Here is an 18545-nt window from a genome sequence, read left to right on the forward strand (position 1 = left end):
AGAACCCATTGATAAAACAAGAGTGTATATGGACTGAATATATGGACTGGATGAGTACAGAAGACATTACGGTTATTATTCTCCTTTTTGATTTGACAAGTGTCTCATCCTTATTGTGTGCCAACACACAAATAATGCTCTCCACTCTAACTTTATCCTATAATCACTTAAACCACACAGAGTCCTGACCACACTAGTGCTGCACAGAAAAACGATTTATTTGTAGCTCAGCTGTGAGGGACAAATACAGGAAAAACTCCCATCTCCAGTCTAAACGCAGTCAAAACTAAAAACTCTTTACAGATGATGCTTGGGCATGATTCACAGCTCACACATGAATTTAGAAGTAAACAAGACAGCTAACAGCACGCATAAAGATGCATCTCTCAGGGATAGGAGGAACAGGCTCAACTGCTTAGTTGTTTGCTTATTCCAAGAAATTCTGGCATAAACCAGAAAAATAGAGAGGCAACATATAATCCAGTCAGTTGCAATGTAGGGCTTAGTAGTTTATTAAAAGAGTACATGGTCTTGGTCACTGCAGGAAAGACTGTAATTATGGCTTTACTGACTGTGATGGATGGATAAAAGCTTTTAAAGATGTCCCAGAACCTTTGCGCAGATCAGTACTGTAAGGAATAAAAAATTATGAACTAATGCAAAGAAACGGAGCCATGAGGGTGAAAACAGCAAGGCTTGCTGGCTGCTTGCAGTTAAGTGATGGAAAACGTCAGAAAACGTAAAACGGAAATGTTTCATCAATAACTGCAAACAGTGATTCAACATTTGGAGCACAAAACCATATCAATACACTCAGCATTAAACTAGATTTGCATCAACAGCATTCAAAAACTAAACATGCAAAATGAAAACAAGGAAACAGAAAGGCTCGGTTTTTATTAAACTATTTCCCCTGGAGCAGCTTACTTAAACTGCTACCGTCTTCATCAAAACTCCCGTGGCCACGTTTGCCCAACAATAAAACATAAAAAAATATATATGTTTGAATTCAACTGCCCTGCTGATCCAAAGTAGAGTAGGAAAGAAGGGTCTGCCACGCCAAGCACGAACCATTTCTTTTACGTATAGGAATGAAACATTACATCTCTTTCACAAAAACACTTGAAGCAGATGATAAAAAGATGTCGCTACAGGGGTCCCATAAGTACCACAGCATGTGTGCCATCGCATAAACAGAAACCCAACCAAAACTAAGCTAAAATGCCGTATTTATGGGGAATGGTAGTGTCCAGTATAAAAGCCACGTAAAGAACAAAACGCTGACTGGGAGCCTGCTCAGAGCTGATTAGAGCTGCAATACAGCAGGCAATCACGGGGGCTGCATCTCAGTAGCCTTTTGCTAGCATCAACCATCAGCGTCCATACATTTACCATCTCCAACACCCCAACCATTATCGCCTTAAGAGTTAAATCCGGTGCAGGGCATGTGGCACGCAGTACTACCCGAGGTCTGTCTTTTTTCTTACTTACAAAGAAACGCTTCCAGGCGGCTCAAAATCGAAGTGAAGTCAAGCAGGCGACAAAACGTGGAGGGAAAAAAAAAAAACCCAAACAAACCAATAACGACCGTCTTATCCAGATGTGAACGTCAGAAATAACGACGTGAACAGTTTGTTGGTAAAGAACAGGCGTGCGTCGTGGAGTGCGCTCTGCGTCCGCAGCTGCTCTGAAGCACTCGCGTTGACTGCCGCGCCGCGTGCGCCCCGTAGTACTGACACGCTGAAACACGAGAGGCGATGATGTCACGGTCCGGGTTTAAAGAAAGCAAGGTGGCCAGGGGTGTTTGAGTTATTCCCTCGCAGCACAGCGGTTACAAAGCCGCCAAACGCAGGCAGACACAGGCTGACTCACACGGGCTGGGAGGCTGAAGGGCTCCCGTGTGCTGAGGGCGAAATTAATAAACAGATGGTAGACTGATGGACTTTCCTCTACAGTAGCCACGCAAGATTTATTCTTAAAATGCAGTTTGCACGTTTCCCAAACTCCCCCGCTCATGAGGGAAAATGTATAACTGCATGGAAAAATACGGGGGAACCCAGTAACAGCTGGAGACATTTATAACTGAAGCACATCTGAGATGGAAACATATTCCATCCCACCGATGTTTATTTAGGAACGTATCCAGGCAGGTCAATAATATGAATATCAATGAGTCTGTGCTCTAGCTCCTTGGTGAGCTGGACTGTGTTATTTCTGGCATTTACATGTACCGCCTTAAATATGAATGCGGGTAGGTGCGCCTCCTTCAGCTCATTCTTCAACAAGTCCTGACAAAGGGCCGTGCTGAAAATGAACTGAGGCTCATCCTGAAAATATTCTTCCCATCATCCTGATAACGTTCTTGTGAATTTGCTCAAAACAGGAACATTTTAAGTTTCAAGTTTCGATTATTTTCCATCCTACTTACTGGAGCTGTACTATCTGGTCGAGACTTGTTAGTTTCAATAGGATGAAGCAAGAGAAAAAGAAGTGAATATCAAGTAGGTTCAGCAGGGAGCCCGCAGCTACTGAGGACATGAAAGCACAGACAATGACCCAAGCCTCTACCAAGAAGCCAAACAGCTCTTCCACTCATCAACCTGCTGGGTGCAGTGAATGGTGCAGGAAGACACCCGGGGACAGTCAATGCACTTTTACTGGCTGCTTTTCTCTCCCTTTTGCCTCTGTTTAATGATACTTGAACACTTCTCAAGGAGTATACTGTAGCTCTCAAAGACACAGATTAAAAATAAATAAACTGGCCACGAATACTGAATGCATTTTTTATGGGCAGAAAACACAGTAAAGCGGCATTACACAATATAACACCATCTGTAATATGTGAACTACCTTGACCAGCTACATAAATAATGCATCATGCTTCCATTACAAAGAGGGAGGGGTGAGGGGTGCACTAAGACATTCAGTCCTTCAGCTATCCTTGGTCCTCCAGGGAGACCCTCCATGTTGGAGCTCAGAGCCAGGGGATATGGTCACCACCTGGGGCACAGAACAGATACCGTACCCCAAGAGAAAGCAGAGGGAGATGGGAATAATGAGTATCTGGAAGATATATGATAAGATATTTAGTGACCCAATCCCTCAAAGATGAATCCATGGCAAATGAAGATCTTGTGCTCCAACGCCCACAAAAAAAAAAAAGTGTCAGAGGGGAAAGTCAAAGCAAGCTGTTCAGCCATCTGTGTATGTGCTGCACGGTGAACATGGTTGTTTATCCAGGATGACTACATCACTGTTTGCTTTCAGTGCCCAAATCAAACAGCAAACAGCAGTCTATTAATCTACACAAAAAGTCTTTCCACAGCCAAGGTCGTCACGTTGTTACATAAAAGTGTAACAGGGTGGTTACAGACAACGGTGCATCCACACATTTGATTCTCACAACAACCAAGTTCTGTTTGACAAGTTTTATCACAGCACTCCCTTAGAAGAAAGTTTCTATCTGGTCACTCATTGTAAAGCCTGATTTATAGTCTTGTGTTGAATCCTAAGCCTTAGCGGTTGAGCAAAACTAAGATAATCGCGTTGGACTCTGAGCCGAAACACTGAACAAACGTTACTGTTACTGCAGGAAACAGAGAAGACTTCAGAATCGATTTAGTCTGTAGTCTATCTAGAGCTACGGAAACAAATAAAAACAGTTTATGTGTTTGGAATAATAGTAGCTATTGCATTAGCAGCGGCTCAGTCTGCTTCACTCAGATGTGTACTAGAAGTACTATAAATCATGCTTAAGTCCATTTAAGGGCACCTCTCACAGTAAAAAGAAAATGTAGCCATTGAGTCTGTCTCAATTACCCCAGGCACAGATCTCCAAGATGTATTCAAAATCATACATGGTGCAACTTCAGTAGCTCAAGGTGTTTTAGATTTGGATGCCTCATGGCTCAAAAAAAGGGAAAAAAAAGCACTGGAATCAGTCCAGATGAACCCAGCCGCTAACCTTTTGTTATGATTGCAGCTCCATGCTATTTGTTGCAATTTGCCTTTTATAAATTAGGAAACATGCCAGGGTTAAACTTCACAGCAGAAAAACCCAAGTAGTTTCAGTGGGAGTGGGAGTCCCAATAACTGTTCCAAGAATTTGTTTAAGTTGGGGGGGTGGGGGGGGGGGGGGGGGGGTGGCCAAACCAAGGTCATACAGAGTCTGTTTCATCCCAAAGCAAAACTCAGCTACACTTAATTTTATGGCGGTGGACCATTAAGCTTTATGAGAGTATGACTAACACAGTGGGGCAAGCTCAGATCTGTTGATGTTATCACAGCAGAATTATTTCACGTCACCCCTCCTGTCTGGCTGTCAAAGCTCGAAGCCTTTAAAAGCAACAATGCGTCTTCTGTGGAAGCACACACAGAGGATATGAACAATGGCAACATCTGTGCAACATTATATAACTAGAACAACAAGCAGCAATATACCACATTTCAAAAGGATGCTTTGGATTTACACTGTATCAGGCAGGTGATTAGTTATTAAAGGCTTGCTTTTAAAGACCGTTTTCAATTTATAGTGAGGAGAGCCCTTCTGGACCATTATTATTAACAAAGTTTCATGATCTGTATAACATTCTATGTTAAAGGTACAGCAAGTATTTCTTTAGGTTATTTAATAGAAAAAAAGAATGTTTTACTCATAAATATACATTTATTAGAGTGTAATCACATCTTCCATCTTCTGGCTTGTGGAAGCCGCCATGGTGTCCTGCCATCTTGAATACAGTGGCCGAGATGGACATTGCCGTTCTGCCTCATCATGTTTTATGTATGTGGCTAGAGACCGGCCACATACATAGTACACCTTATGTTACTTTTAATTTAAAAATCACAACTAACCCTTTCAAGCTATATATGACCATTTAACATTTGTACATGTAAATTTTCATCATCTCTTTCTCATTATGTCGTTCTCCTCTTCAAATACTGCTCTCCCTCCTCCCTCATTTCCACCTCATCCTCCTCCTCCTCACCTCAAGCCTCATCTCCTGAACTGAAATCAGGGCTCTGACACACAAAAACATGTCTAAACATATTTATTTATTTCCGATACTGTCGCAATTACTTATTGTCAAAAGATAAGACATATGACTCTCCGATCTCCGGACAGCTGACAACGAGCCAGGCAAACACCAACAGCTAGTTAGAAGCTAACATTATGACAGCTAGTTAGGTTTGAGTGTCCTAAAAAAAAAATAAAATAAAATTATACTTTCCCTCCGATAAACAGTTTGATTACATTCTCACATCATATGAAAGTTTACTCACTAAGAATGAGAGTCCAACAATGTTCAAAACAGCCTCACTAACACCAGGTAACAGCGACAAAAACAGCAGTACTTACTGACAGAAAAGTCCAGGATATCCTCCACAACTCACCTCAATAACATTTTCATTGGACAGAAGTGAGCTTCATTGATTCATCAAGTCACATTGGACTCCTTTGACAAAGATTTCAAGCCTCCCCCAGAGTAAAAAGACATGTACTCCAGCTGGCTGACAGCCTACACTTACTACAAATGAGCGGCGGCCATAGTTGTTTGTCCTACAGAGGCCACCACAGCTAGGACTGGTAGGGATAAAAAAAAAACTGAATAAAGAGGGCTGCGATCTGCAGACATCTAGTGGTGAGATTTTTCACACTGTAACTTTAAGTATGTTTGGGGTACCATTATGAGTTGAGTGTGTTTTATTCTGTTCTAAAAGCATTCATACTTTGAACTACATAATACCATATCCAATTAATAAGTAATCATGTGCAGTGAAGTACAGGTCAGCTGGAGCCACATAGTAACCTAACAAAGAAGAAGCTAAAAAGTAAAAAGACGTTTAAAAAAAAAAAAAAAAAAAAAAAACTCCTATACATTGTACTAATTATTAGTGAGTAACAGAGTGTCTCTCTTCAGGTGTAGCTTGAACCAGAAGTTTCATAGCTCTCAGCTGACAGATCTCAGGGAGAAGCTTTCAGACTCATTAACTGCCCACTCAGAGTCAGTGAGAGACAGGAAGCGAGAGGAAATCGCTAAGTGTTCACACTGTTTATCCACTCTCAGAGGAGCCTCTGCTACCTGCCCACTCGCTCTCGTCTCTGGCTCTTTCCTCTTCCACCTACACTGCCAAGCTCTCTCCTTTGTCACCAAGGTGCAGATTATTACCTGCTGGTGTTCTGAAAAGCTGCACGTACAGTGGCTGCAACTAGCAGTAGCCTGAGGTTCTTCTGTGAAGAAGACACCCAGAATCAGAGCGGCACATTTGCCAGCACTCTGTGGGGGCTTCTGTTCCTACTGCGTGACAGCGAATAAAATACTGCATGCATAAACAGTTCAATTCCCAGCTTGTCCTCAGGGAGCCAGTGAGAAGACGGGCTGAAATGGCCACCCTTTTGGTGCATTAGTGTGTGTGAGAATGTGGGTGTCTCCTGCTCCAGTAATTAATTGAGTGTGTCAAATGGAGCTGAAAAACATCAACTCCTGTGTGCCTGAATGATTGCATCCAGACACACAAGACCAAGATAAAGTCACTCTAGTGATATGAATGACTCACATTTTTTTTATTCAATAAAGGAATCAGTGAACGCTGAACTTGACTGATTAAGCCAAAAGATCCGATTCAAAGGATTTTAATTTGGAAAGCGTAATCTGGAATGAAACACTATGTATCTTTCAGTGCATTCAAAGGACTCCTTGCTAATTTGTGATAAGGCATGGTATGCTGCCAAGGAAGATACCAGCCACCACTGATGCTATCCTATATATCACAAGAGCAGCGCAAGAGTGAAACTACGAGAGCTGTTTCTATCTTTGTGTAGGAGACATTGTTGACGGGAACTGAGAAATCCCAGCACAACATGGGTTTTATCATCTGCCTAGAACACAAAAACAAAAGTATTTACATCTGATGCCAACCACAAAGCATTTCTTTCTGAGGAACCAAACTGACTACAATCACTGTGCGTGCACTGAATGAAAAAGGTCAACTTGTACAATGTTCTTAAATGATTTGTTGCTGGTGGATGTGTATATATATATATATATATATATATATATATATATAAAAACCTTGCACTTAGCAGTTTTATCCACAATTCTACATGTATTTGTGAAAGGATATAATGAAATGAAGATTCGTTTACATCAGCACAAAGAATGGGGCTAATTTTTCAGAGGCTAACAAATGGACCAATCAGTGAGAAGTGCAGCTCACAGTCCCACACTCTGGCAGGAAATCTGGGAGAAGTGAATGACCTACTGAACAAAAATCACTGTCCTAATGACATGTTGAATCTGGTTCAGATATTGAAATTGGAGGAGCATTAAATGTCATGGATTAAACCAACTACAAAGCCAAGCGATGGAATGAAAATTAGCTCAGCAGAGCAGTGAACCTGCAGTATTTCTTAGCCACAATATGGCTGCAATGAGTGACATCACAGGTCAGCATGCAAACAGAGGGAGCTGGACTGACTCGCTTCACTGCTCAGGCTGTTTTGTGAGCATTAGCAGTACTGACAGTCACAAATTCCAAAGTTTACGAGTCAAAATACCAACAGTTATGCACTCTCGCATAGAGGCTTCGCCCAGCCCTCCTTGCAATCATGACTACATGCTGACCAGGCTCGACTTTCTTCTCTTTTTTTTCTTCAATAAATTCAGTGCATCAGCAAAGAGTTCAGGTGCTCCCAATGCCTATCATTGAAGAAATATGTACTGCTGCTTTACATCCATCATCAAACAACTGTCAGCATCAGCCTGTCAACTTTTGTTTACACCACTGAGGCAACCAAACACAGAGGTAATTATTTGGACATGAATAATTTATAGTTCAATGCTCAGAGTAAACTTTAAAACCTTTAGGTAAGCACAGCATCAATCCATGGGGCTTCGGTTCTGCAGAATGATAAGCCAAGTGTATTATACTGTACGTGCCCCTAGAACATAAGTTGGTTGGAATCTGACTAAGCAATATACAATCAGTGGACATTTTCCAGAGTTATCATTTTCCAGAAAAAAATACTTACTGGTTCTGCATAATTAATAAAAAGAGAGGTGTTTATGCATTCATTAAAATCCTAACACTCATTACAGGAACTTAGATCTTCATAGATTTGCTGCTGTGCTTGGGATAACTGTCACTGTCCTAGTTTTCAGCCAAGCTTTAGCTGTCAGACAGACAGCCAGGTCCCATGGCTGCAAAATAAGCCCAAATCCACCACCCCTCCACCACTGTGCCCAACAGTTTCTATGGGGTGTTTGCGCTGATATGCTGTGTTTGGATTTCACCAAATGTGGTGTTGTGCATCATGGCGAAACATCTCTATTTTGGTCCAAAGGGCATTGTTCCAGAAGTCTTGTGGTTTGCTCAGATACAACTTTGCAAAGCTAAACCATGCTGCCATATTCTTTTTAGAGAGAAAAGGCTTTTTCCTTACAACACTTCCACACGAGCTACACTTGTTCAGTATTTTTCTAAGAGACATAGAGACGTGGTTGACAGGAACTGAGAAATCCCAACAAAACATTGGTTTTATCATCTGCCCAGAATACAAAAATAAAAGTATTTACATCTGATGCCAACCAGCAAGGATTTCTTTCTGAGGAACCAAACCAACTGCAATCATTGTGTGTGCAGTGAATGAAAAAGGTCAACTTGTACAATGTTCTTAAATGATTTGTTGCTTGTGTATAAAATATATGTAAAGATCTGAGCAGTTTTATCCATAATGTGTTTCTAAATGTCTTTGTGTTAGGATATAATGGATTTTACTGTCGTGAACTTTAACATTCAGCATGCTAAATGAGGCCTGCAGAGTCAGATTTCGCTCTCGGGTTTTTTGCAGTTTTTGAGCACTGCACAGTCTGACCTTGGGGTCAATTTGCTGGGACGTCCTCTCCTGCAGAGAGTGACGATTGTCTTGAATGCTTTCCACTGGTGAATAATCTTTCTCACTGGACTTCAAATTATTTTGAAATGGCCTTATAACCTTTCACAGACTGATGGGCAGCAACAATGGCTTCTCTGAAATTCTTGCTGAATCATTGCTGGGGTGGCTGTAGCTCAGGGTGCAGAGCAGGTCACCTACTAATCGCAAGGTTGGTGGTTTGATTCCTGGCTCCTCTGGTCTGCATGCCAAAGTATCCAAAGTACTGAACCCCAAGTTGCTCTCCGATGCAGCCGTCGGAGTATGAATGTGTGTGAATGTTCGATAGAAAGCACTCAGCTGTAGGAGGAAGTGCTTGTATGAATGGGTGTGAATGGGTGAATGAGGCATGCTATATAAGGCGCTTTGAGTGCTCAGAGTAGAAAAGCCCGATATATGAACCAGTCCATTTTCCATCTTTCCTCCTTGGCAAAGTGTGTTAAAAACACACCTGAATGCTCCAGACCTGCAAAACTGCCTAAGCTTTATAGAAGTGGTCACGCTTGCTGATGATCAGCTAAGTAAATGCATTTGATTTGCATCTCCTGGCTGCTACTGACCCCCTTAATTCCTATGCAGGCAGAAAATAGTTTTTCATTTTTAAAACACACTGCTTCTGTATGTTAGCTTAGTTTTTGTTAAATAAATATTGACATTGCATAATATGTCATGTGTTGTTGTCATTTGAGGCTGTATTTGCCTAATTTAACATCTGCTAATGGTGAGATGAATTTTACAATCTCCTGATATTAAAAAAAAAAAAACCCAAAAACTTAAATTTGAAAGAGGGTATACTTTCTTTTTACCATGACTTTGTACCCTTAAAATTGGGCATGGTCAAATAATCAAAAGCTCAGGCTTGCACCTGCTCTAAACACCTGCTCTTTATTAAGTTTATTTGGTTACATTACATTTTAAAGTTGTAAAAGTTTAATAAACCCACTAGTTTTCAAAGTCTGTGAGAAATTGTGTTAAATAATCATGGTCTCAGTAATGACCAAAAATAACTGTATTTATTCATCACAATTAATAGTCATAATCAAACGGAAAAAAAGAAACATCCTTAAAAATCCTTAAGATCCTCATCTCAGGCACACAGCTCTGGCTGTAAGCACAGGAGCCCCACTAAAATCTCCTGTTAATGAGGGGCGGCCAATGAGACGCAAAGTGGGCTTAAAGACTTGAAAGGGAGCTAAAATGGCCTCTTCAGACAGTGAATGGACTGAAGGGCAGCAACAAGATAAGATAAAGAAGAATTATTTTGAACTGCAAATAATGCAGCAAACTAAAACTAAAAGTATGAAGCTGGAAATGAGCCTAATAGGTCCTCTAAATACTAAAATAAAGGCACCTATTGAATCTCAGTAATCGTGGCATCATCCTTCTTGAGTTTCCAAAGTCGGCACATAAGTTGCACACAGTTCATCACTGTGAGCCTAATGAACACATTAACTCTTGTCTTTGAGCATAATAAGCCTGTCGGGGAAAGATAATGGAAGTCGAGAAACTGATTTGATAGAGCCAGTACCGACAACCTCTTCCACATACACGGGGAGCCTTCATAACCAAGCACAAAACTGATGATTATACAGCAATGGAGAACCACAGTGCAGCAGTACAGTGAATAATACTGTGGCTCATTCTATCACCTTATTTCCTTCCTGAGATTATTTAGTTTCAGACCGATCATAGAGAATGGATGCCGGATCAGTTTTGCCCACAAAATACACTAAGCAGCTGAGCTTAGACAAATTTTATTCTATGAATGCAATCAGCTCTGTTCCATCAAGCTAGAAGCAATATATGTCTGCATGTGCTACACTATTAGTTATATATAAGATTTATAAATATATATAAAAAACATGAACGTGATCTCCTTTTCAAACATCCATGGCTTTATTTTCTCTGATTTCCGCACAATGCCCATTTATTTCAGCCTGAGGATCAATCTACTGAGTCCAAAGGCCCATTTTTCTCTAAATGCTTCTTCATTGTTCACAACAAAAGATCTGAATGAAAACACCACAGTTTGAGGACTACAACACAAGGTAAAATACACAACAAAAAACTTGAATGGCACTCACTTAAGACCAAGCTAAAGGCATATAAACAGAAACAAAAGATGGAAATGGTAAAATGTCTCTTTTGAATTAGTTAGACAGCCTTAGAATGGCTTCTGATAGATCTCAGATTATCTCCATGGTTTGGTCAGGATATTTGTTATTTTTTGCTGATTTTGCTTGAATTTGCTTGCTTTGTTGTCTTATGTGCTAGCAACTGATTATCTTTAAGTTTGAAACTAATAACCTATTTCAAGATTTCAAGTCCAAACCCAAGTAATCTGCAAAACACTCAGTAGAAACACCAATAGCAGTAAAGCTTATCAGTAAAACCCCAGAATAAAGCACTGGCAAACTATTGTTAAACCATGTGTGGTCTCCTTCTTGGTCTAAACCAACAAGCTGTGAAGGACAGAAAGAGAGAGAAATGTCTAAAACAAGATTTCGATCCCTACCTCGCCTTCAGCAGTGCTGAGCATGCTCAGTGAGCCTGCCAGGGGGCCAGGCTCCTGCTTTGGCCTACTTCTGATAAAACCAATAATGTCATGGAAAGTTTCTTTGCACTGAGCATGTGTGTGTGTGTGTGTGTGTGTGTGTGTGTGTGTGTGTGTGTGTATGTGTGTGTGTGTGTGTGTGTGTGTGTGTGTGTGTGTGTGTGTGTGTGTGTGTGTGTGTGTGTGTATCTGACAGACAATGAGTGACAGAGCGGAGAGTGTGCGGCCTCAATATATGGGTAAAAATCCAATTTAATCAGCCAAAGCAACAAACAAAAAAATACCACCCCTGACAGGGATTATTGGTCTGTCCATCATCCAGAATTTTAACAGGCAAAGACTGCCATTAAAGGACAAAGCACAACTTAAATTGCAGCTGAAGGAAAACAACTTTCATTCTAGAGAAACAGCCAGATTTAGAGGATGGCAGCCTTTAACTGACAATGTAATGAAACGCCATACAGGATCTGTTCAGCTCTACTTCCTCCAGCCCCCATGCACGGATAGCAGATAGCGTGAGCAGAGAGAGATGGGTCGGCAGCGCTGCTCTCACTTTGGTGCAACTGATTATAGAAAAGCTGACCAATGCAAGTGGGTCAGCCACAAGAGTGACATACCAAGATCCTCAGAGACAGGGAGACAGAAAGAGAGACAGAGGAAATTAGTGCAAGGTTATAACTTCAGAAGCTATCCATGTTGGAAATTAGAAGGAGGGAGACTTGAGGAGTAAACAGGCTTTGTTTACACCTAAAAGACTCAGTAATCATGGAGGACAATATTTACTAAAATATGAGTGGCACCTTAAAATTACATATATGTTTGTTTATTAGAATCACATTTTCTAAACTTAGCAAGACGAGGTCTCTGGCAGCGAGCATAAGACCACTCATCGTATGCTGTGGATTGTCAAATATTATCAGCTTTAGGCTGAAGGAATGCAAACAGCAGATGACTAAACAAACATTGTGGAAAGCACATACTCTGTTTCCTGCCCACAGTTTCAATACCTGAAAAGAGAAAAAAAAAAAAAATCATATAAAGTTACTGAATCTGCTGTATAGACTCATTTTTGAAGGCCTATTTATTGCCTCTGCTGTGGATTCGTTGATTTGTGTATAATATGTATCAGGTAAAGACAGGAACTGAAAATCTGATGTAAAACAGAAGCCCTGAACAGACATAAACCCTGATAGAAATGCAGACGTCTGTGCAGCAACAAACAAAATCAGTCATGGCTGCTCCAGCCAAAAACAAATGGATTGGTCACAGCTTCAAAACTTTAACCTGACTGCTGTCTCATCAGCAGGCCTAATCCAAGCCAACGGATACACAGAGTACGCAGGGAGGCAGCAGTGAACTCAAAAAACAAGCTGACCCAGAACATCACTGCTCCACAGTCACAGGGCATCATGTGTACTTAGTTTTTCAGTCAACACATCCTGCTGTGTTACTATTATGTGTACAGGCATGTTGATGTGGTTTCCATAATGGTATCCGAGATATTCAGTCTATCTGTAGGAGCACCCAAATAGAAAACAGAAAAAAAACCCTCAAGTAATATTTATCCTAATACAACATGAAAACATGAAATGAATTGGAAATGTTCTGACTTGCTTTCCAACGAGTTTTTAGTTCTTGTTTTAAGTGTTTGAGTGGATTTGCTCAGTTCCGTTTTGTTTTTATTGTCTGAAAATGTTTAATTTTAGTTTATTTTTCATCAGTTTCACTATCGGTTTTAGTCTTTAAAAAAAAATGACAAAACGTTGGTGGGCATTTGTCACGAACAACATTTATGAAGTATAACTACATTGTTCAAAAAAAAAAAAAATGAAGGGAACACTTGATCGTCACAGTAAAAACCAAAGTAAGTTAATCTTCCGGGATATCAGTCTGTCCAGTTAGGGAGCATAAACCACTCGTTTCAGCTGCTTTGGTGCAAATGAAAGTGACAACAGGTGCACTAGACAACCCCCTAAAAAGGGATATATGTGTAAATATGTGTTCCAGTGGTCCAATGTGTTACGTAATCCAGGTTTATCATCTAAAAAGGCTAAATAATCATCATCGGAAAAAAAGTGGCCATTTTGAGAAAATCAACAAGCCAAATTCCTCGCTTCTGTAATCAGCAGAACAGTGTCAGATGTGCTAACACATCAATTAGAGTCTAAACATGATAAGCTGGCATTAGGTGACACAATGGTGCCATTAGAGCAACAGTGTTGGTTGTTAAAATGGGCTTTCATACACTCACAGATGTTAACAGTAATTAACAGCCCTCTGATGAACTTATCTTACAGTAGATGAAACCAAATGTGTTCTTTTTAAAGTAGAAATGACATTTCAAAGTGAACCCAAACCTTTGAATGTATGCCTCATAAGATTTATAGGTCTTATAATTTAGTCATGAAAGTTGCATCTTTTGCAGTTTCCTCATGCAACCTATTTAGAAGGATTAGGTATAAATTATAAATATAAAAGTAAACAGAAAACTTTACTTCTTTTCATGAATGAATCATGAGGTTTGTGAGACTAAAGCGCAGACTGTTGCACTGTTGGCAGGAAGGGGAAAATGTTTCCATTCATTTCCCATACAGGACATAAGTGCTACAAAAAAAATGTGAAATAAAAGTATAGGGCCTAAGAGGATCCTCGCCGAGGCTTCCCACATCCTAATTTGACCTTCTATTACAGCATCCTTTTAATCCATATTTGAAATGGGGCCAATCAATGCCACTCTAAAACAAGGGCTGGGAGTGTGCAGAGGAAGGCACAGCTGACAAATTGAGGACAGCTCTCTGTGCTGAGCAGTCAGCTGAGTTAGTGACTCAGTCTAATGGCACTTCATGCATCTTGCCCCCTGTCACCTTCCCTCACAGTCCTCATTCAAACCAACCGTCTGTCTCCATAGCAGGAATCTGGAGGGTATCATCTATATGACAGATTAAGTATTTTCCATATTTTTTAGTTCTTTAAAAAACAAACCATTTAAAGCAAGAAGCCAAAGCAATCTGTTTTACAAGGTGTGTCTCCTCTTAGGTCCCCCTGCTGTTATTTTTGTAGGTGCAGCTGCATTTCTCAAATCTTCTGAGAAAAAGGACAACAAGCTATTCATACTGAGTTTCTCGTCTTGTTTCTTTACAGCTTTGCACGCCTACAACCCGAGCGGTCCGATCCAGCATATTTATGATAACTGTGAAAGGGTGATATTGTTTCATATCAGCGTGCTCCATGAGAGTCTGTTTTAAATTTAACGGGCTGCACCTCCCTCCTGGTTGCGGCCCTCCCACCAACAGCTGCATGCGTCAGGTGTAGAGTTGTAAGGGGTCACAAGGCAATCTATCAACATCCTGACAGCTACATAGATTACGGGAAGGGAGGGAAGGACTTGGAAAGGCAGGAGGGAGGGAGACAGGGAGAGCGTAACCTAGCTGACTGAACTACAAAAACAAGTAAAATGCCACCCACTTCCCTGTTAAGGAGGTGAAACTGCAAAGACCTACAATAAAGAATCAGTAAAAACTGTGTCTACAGTAAGACGGGCCACATCCACAGGGCAGCCTCTCTAAAAACCGAGTTAGCAGGTGTGTGAGAGGCAGAGAAGAGTAAAACAGCAGGAAGAAATGTTCCCTGTTAGACACCACGCTCTACTGTGAGCACCTCAAGGTAAAACATACAGTCATCCTCCTACTCTTGGCAGAGCAAAGCTTTTCAGTTTTTAAATGAAACATCTTCCTAAGTGCCACTTACATGGGTTGATGATGCAAGGAGCACACAAAAAGGCAGCCAAGGTGGGAAAGAAAATAAAAACAAAAAATCTTTTGTTAGAGTAAACCAACAGTAGGAAGTGAATCACCTACACTGACACATACACGCACGCACATACATACACAAACTAGAATAGAGGTATGGGGGGGCTTATTTGTTTATTTGTATTTTAATAATTGGGAAAAGGTTACTGTGATAACCCCATTGATTGACTGACCCCAGGGATGCTATATGTTAAGATCCAACACTGCCTCCCAATGGAAACAAGAGTCTGTTACACTTAATATCTAAAGAACAAAACCAGACCCAGACAACTTGCATCCAGTCAGAATACATAAATCAAAAAGCTGATGAAACCTACTTTAAGAAACTTTAAGGTATAAATTATTGATCTTTGCCAAAAGTGTGCAATTACATCACCAAAAAAAAAGGTAAGCTACTTGCTCCCTTATTCATAAAGGGTTGTCACAGCAGGTGGCTTCCCCACATGTTTGATTTGACAGATTTTTTTTTTTTTTTAAATACTGGATGCCCCTCCTGACACAACCACCAAGGGATTCTTGAACCATGGATCTTACACTTGTTAGGTGAATGATGGGATATAAAATCCATTACAGGCCCTTGATGTTATGAACTTGTTCTCTTTGTTTACATGTGACAGAAACCACTTCTGTCTCTCTCTTCCCTTCAGGTTGCATGGGAGGGGTGCACATTGTGGTTCAATCAGAGAGACTGCAGCTTTTGGATTGCACCATTGGATGACAGCAGATCCTTTTTAAACCCTAGCTTAGAGCCACCTCTCCCCTTTTTCTCTCCTCTGCCGCTCCCAGCAGTGGGGCCAGCATTTAATTCTGTGTACTATCTTCAGAGATGTAGTGAAAGTCATCTGTGGATATTTAGTACTGAGAATTCAGAATCTGGCTTATCTAGTTAGTTTTGATCTATTTCTTGTAAACAGACCCTGGCAAATAGTTCATTGTAAATATAGAGAACCTACAAGCACTTAGCAGGAGCGGGAAGCTTTGCTGAATACCTTCTTTCCATTTTTCTTTTTAAGCTTAGCTTAAAATTGAAGAAAAACACTCGGATAAAGCACCTAATATTAAATGCAACTACCGGTAGAAATAAAGTCTCTTTTAATTCAAGGTGACAAACGGACTATGAGCTCGCTCTCTGCAGTTGTAATTCTGGGCTTATTTCAGGCAACATGTAATGCTACTTTGATGCCCTCTGCTGGATCAAATTAGTGATTACACTGCAAGCAAGCTCACTAATAACATGCAGGCTGACATCTGGTCCTAATCTCAATGCTAATTTCTCATTTTCGGCAGCACAGCGAGCTACCCCTGCAGCTGGAATGGGATACAGAAGAAAATCAGTATCTGAAGAAGAGCAAAGAGATTGCATGCAGGCATAAACAATAAACCGCACATGGTAGGAGGCCAGGATGATCCCAGTAAATCTATTCACATTCATCAAAGAGATCACAATGAAGGCGATTTATGAGCACAGCTGCTTGACTGTTAAGACTCATCCCTGTTTCGAGGAGAAGCCTTACAAATAGATGGAGACAAATCCAAAGAACAAATGGGCCTTTTTTTTGTAACCCACCTCTTCCCTCCAGGAACATCGAGCACTGCTGTCACAAGATTCAGTGTGATCACAAATCCAAGAAAATGACATTTTTTTCCCAGTATTTCATGGTTATTTTTGGCAAAGACAAAAAATATATACATTATCCATCAATTCTCTTCCACGTATCCAATTCAGGGTCACAGGGGGCCGGAGCCTATCCCAGCTGCCACAGGGGGAGAGGCGGCGTACCCGGAGTATCCAGCTATATACACTATACTGCACATAAATACAAAGTTAATACGAGCCACATCACAAAATGTATCTAACAAATGCTACTGTTTATTCAAACAAAAGCACAAATCTATATAGGCAAAATCCACCAGGGCTTTAGAGTTACAAAAAAAAAGCAAACTTTTATTTTGCATTTTTTTATACAGTCAAACTTTTATGAATTTTCTATTCCCACAGAGGCACAGATATTATTTAGATCAAAGAATAGACAAATGTTTAAACTCAATCAGACAATGTCAGAAACTAAACCTTGATCAAAGGAACAGCCCCCATTTAATTTTTTAAAATAACTTCAGTCAAATAATGAAACCTCAAAATAATTTAGATCAAAGAGCCTTTCATCTATCTACCCCCCCACACACATGTAGATGTGCAGCTCATTCTGCTAATGGCTGTGCTGGAGGAAAATAAAACAAGCACATGTCACTGAGACAATCAGGAGCACGCACTCCTGCAGCCCTGGCATAGTCAAAAAAAAAAAAAAAAACTGCTTTCATGAGGACCGCACTATTTGGAGCATCAATTAATTGTTTTATTTAGCTCCAATTCAGGTGCAGAGTGTCTCAACACTGTTTCACCAGCAGGTTTCTTTCCCCTCGAGCTGCTTCTAAGGGATCCCTGGGTGCCAGCAGGCCAGTTTTAACATGCGACCGCCTCCACTGAGTCATAAGTCATCTATCAGTCATCTGTTAACATACAAAAGTAAAGCTGGAGGCAGCATCCTTTCCACATGCCTGAATCATTTCAAATTGCTCAATACAGAGTGAATCAGCTGTGCGACTCCAGGGTCCAGTGCGGTCAATAAACGCCACCTGTCATCATGACAAATGATGCAAGCTTCTATTTTTGACTGTGTCCATCTCTGGCATTATGTCTCAGCAGAGGTGAAGGTCAGGGCAAATGCTCTGTTTTAAATCAACCGGACTGAAGTGGACGCTCTCTCTCGTCCAGAGTAAAACAGTAAATCGCATCCACGCGTACAGAAACCGCCATTCAAAAATGTCAGACCCTACTCTGACCGCACACCAGCACCAGGATTACAAGATAATTTCAACAAGAGGTCACATTCAAATTAAACTGACAGGCTTACTCTGAAACACCTCAGCTGGGACTTAACATATTGTATCAGAAACAGGGACAGTGAACATACGACCACACTGACAATGTGTAAAGACCAAATGGCTCACAGCTCTCAGGGTTTCCAGCAGAGATAATGTCTAAGACATATCTCACTGAGACAACCATACATTCACAAATAGGTAGCTGAATCTATTTGTGACCAGTAGTGATATGGGTATCATCCAGTATAGTTGCTGAGCTTGCTATCTATTACCAGAATATTAGCAAATAAAATGGCATTAATCAGTGTCAGCTGCAGATGTTATCGGTTGTGTCACATCAATTTTCCACTGGTTCAGTGCTCAAAGA

The 18545-nt window shown here is 40.7% G+C and overlaps 1 protein-coding gene across 7 annotated transcripts in view; it reads right to left on the reverse strand.

The window, feature by feature from the left end:
- plekha5 (pleckstrin homology domain containing, family A member 5) overlaps window positions 1-18545 on the reverse strand; it is an 88046-nt gene that overhangs the window by 48580 nt on the left and 20921 nt on the right. The window contains exon 4 of one of the 7 annotated variants that reach the window (XM_030731530.1): window positions 2878-3000. The exons of the other annotated variants lie outside the window; for them this stretch is intronic. Coding sequence (XP_030587390.1) covers window positions 2994-3000 — 7 coding nt within the window. The 3' untranslated portion in view covers window positions 2878-2993. Of the gene's footprint in view, window positions 1-2877; window positions 3001-18545 lie in introns of those variants that run through there. 7 annotated transcript variants of the gene reach the window in all.

The sequence above is a fragment of the Archocentrus centrarchus genome, chromosome 6, assembly GCF_007364275.1.
Source record: "Archocentrus centrarchus isolate MPI-CPG fArcCen1 chromosome 6, fArcCen1, whole genome shotgun sequence".
Taxonomy (NCBI): Eukaryota; Metazoa; Chordata; class Actinopteri; order Cichliformes; family Cichlidae; genus Archocentrus; species Archocentrus centrarchus.